The 1,857-nt window shown below is 70.6% G+C and overlaps 1 protein-coding gene across 1 annotated transcript in view; it reads left to right on the top strand.

The window, feature by feature from the left end:
- Positions 1 to 1,356: 1,356 nt before the first annotated feature.
- BEND4 (BEN domain containing 4) overlaps positions 1,357 to 1,857 on the top strand; it is a 25,255-nt gene continuing 24,754 nt past the window's right edge. The window contains exon 1 of the mRNA XM_012648481.1: positions 1,357 to 1,804. Within this exon, the coding sequence (XP_012503935.1) occupies positions 1,357 to 1,804 (448 nt within the window). The remainder of the gene's footprint in view (positions 1,805 to 1,857) is intronic.

The following is a 1,857-nucleotide window of genomic DNA, read 5'->3' as shown; positions in this document are numbered from 1 at the left end:
AAAAGGAAGCAAACTTCAGAGTGCAGAGACGAGGGTCCCACCACAACCAGCAACCAGAGCTCTGACGCGGAGAACCAAGAACGAAGGCTGGAAAGGAAACCTGGGGGCCAGCATGCTGGTCTTGGTCCTGGCCTGGAGGAGGCATGATCTGAGATAAGGAGGAACAGACCTCAGCTCCAAAGAGTGGCTGGGAGAGGCCAGGACACCTGTACCCCATGGGGGACCCTCCACCAAACCACTGAGATCTCCTCTCACTCACACAGCTCTGGAGACCCTTGCCAGGCGGCACCAGCTGCAGTTAGCAGGGACTGGGCAGCGAAGGGAGAGTCCCCGGCTACCTGGGTCCTGCAAGTGCGCATACATAAAAGGCATTATTGAAAGAAATCACCATCCCAAAGGGAGGCGTTAGGTCATGTTCCCCCTCAATTGCACAGCGCCTAGCTGCTGTGAGAAGTGAGATTTGAATTCAAGTAACCCGGATGCATCAGTGCAACCCAGCCACAATTGACTATGCGCAATTAATTCCCTTCAACCCCGCAGAGCCTCGGTTTTCTCATCTGTAGAATGGGGGGAATGATGACGTCATGCACTTCCTCTGGGCTCCTGAGTGGAACAGATGAAATAACGCACAAGTTCGAGGCCCTGTGCGCTGCTGGGGTCAGCAGGAGCTCGGAGGCCACGAGCTCGGTGGGAGCAAGACCCCAGCGCCGCGCAAACGCCCCGCAGCAACCTGGGCCGAGGCCTTGGAGAGGCTCCTTTCGGCAGGTTGGGGGAGCAATTCCCGACCGGTAGAAAAACTTGCTGGGCTACACGCGCACCGGGGCAACCCGGTCCCGACTCTGCCACCTGCTCTGTGCAGCCCCGAGAGTTTGGGGTCCCGCGGGGGGCGCCCGGGAGCTCGTCTCCGAAGTTGGACCCCGCCCGCAGCAGCGGAAGCGGCACCGAAGCCTCGCCCCGGCCGGACGCCCGGCCCCACCCCCCTCGCCCGTCGCCGGGGCGCGCTCGGGACCTCGCTCTGCCCCGCCCTCCCCGTCGGAGGCGCCAGGCCCCGCCCCCGCCATCATTAGCAGATATTACCCCGAACGCCCGCGCTGCGCCTCCTTCCTCCCTGCAGGCATTGGCGCGCCGGGCTGTCAATCAGCGCTCGGCGGCAACCCCTCGCGCGGGGCTCGGCGATGCCAGCCTCGGCGACAGGCGGCGGCGGCGGCGGCCACGGCGCAGACACTCGCCCGCCCAGGGGCGCGCGCGGGGGCAGAGCCGGCGGGCGGGCGGCGCGGGCGGCCACGGAGCCCGGCGCCCGGCGAGGAGGGCGCGCGCCCGGGGGGCCCGGCCCCGAGGCGCCGCACGGAGCCGCAGATGCAGCCGGCGGAGGAGGGGCCCAGCGGCCCCCGGATCTACAGGCAGCGCGGCCCCTACAGCGTGCTCAAGACGTTCCCGGGCAAGAGGGCCGCGCTGGCCAAGCGCTACGACAGGCCCGCGCTGCTGGAGCTGCCGCCCGCGCGGCCCGCGCCGCCCCCGCCGCCCTTCGCGCCGCCCGCCGCCGTCCCCATCAGCAGCAGCGACCCGTTCGCGGCGCAGAGCGCCTACCCCGCCGCGCCCGGCCGCGCCGCCGCGTCCTCGTCGTCGCCGTCCTGCACGCCCGCCGCGCCCCAGGGCCACCTGAGGACCCCCGCGCCGCCGCCCGCGTCCCCCGCCGCGTCCTCGTCCTCGTCCTTCGCCGCCGTCGTCAGGTACGGCCCGGGCCCGGCGGCCGCGGGCGGCAGCGGCGCGGGCGGCGACGGCCCGAGCCTGGAGCTCAGCGCAGGTACCGACCCCGCGCGCGTCCTTCCCGCCGCGGCCGGGCGCGGGCGCCGGGGG

The sequence above is a fragment of the Propithecus coquereli genome, unplaced genomic scaffold (genome assembly GCF_000956105.1).
Source record: "Propithecus coquereli isolate 6110/MARCELLA unplaced genomic scaffold, Pcoq_1.0 Scaffold288, whole genome shotgun sequence".
Lineage (NCBI taxonomy): Eukaryota > Metazoa > Chordata > Mammalia > Primates > Indriidae > Propithecus > Propithecus coquereli.
This window is presented reverse-complemented; position numbering and strand designations above follow the sequence as displayed.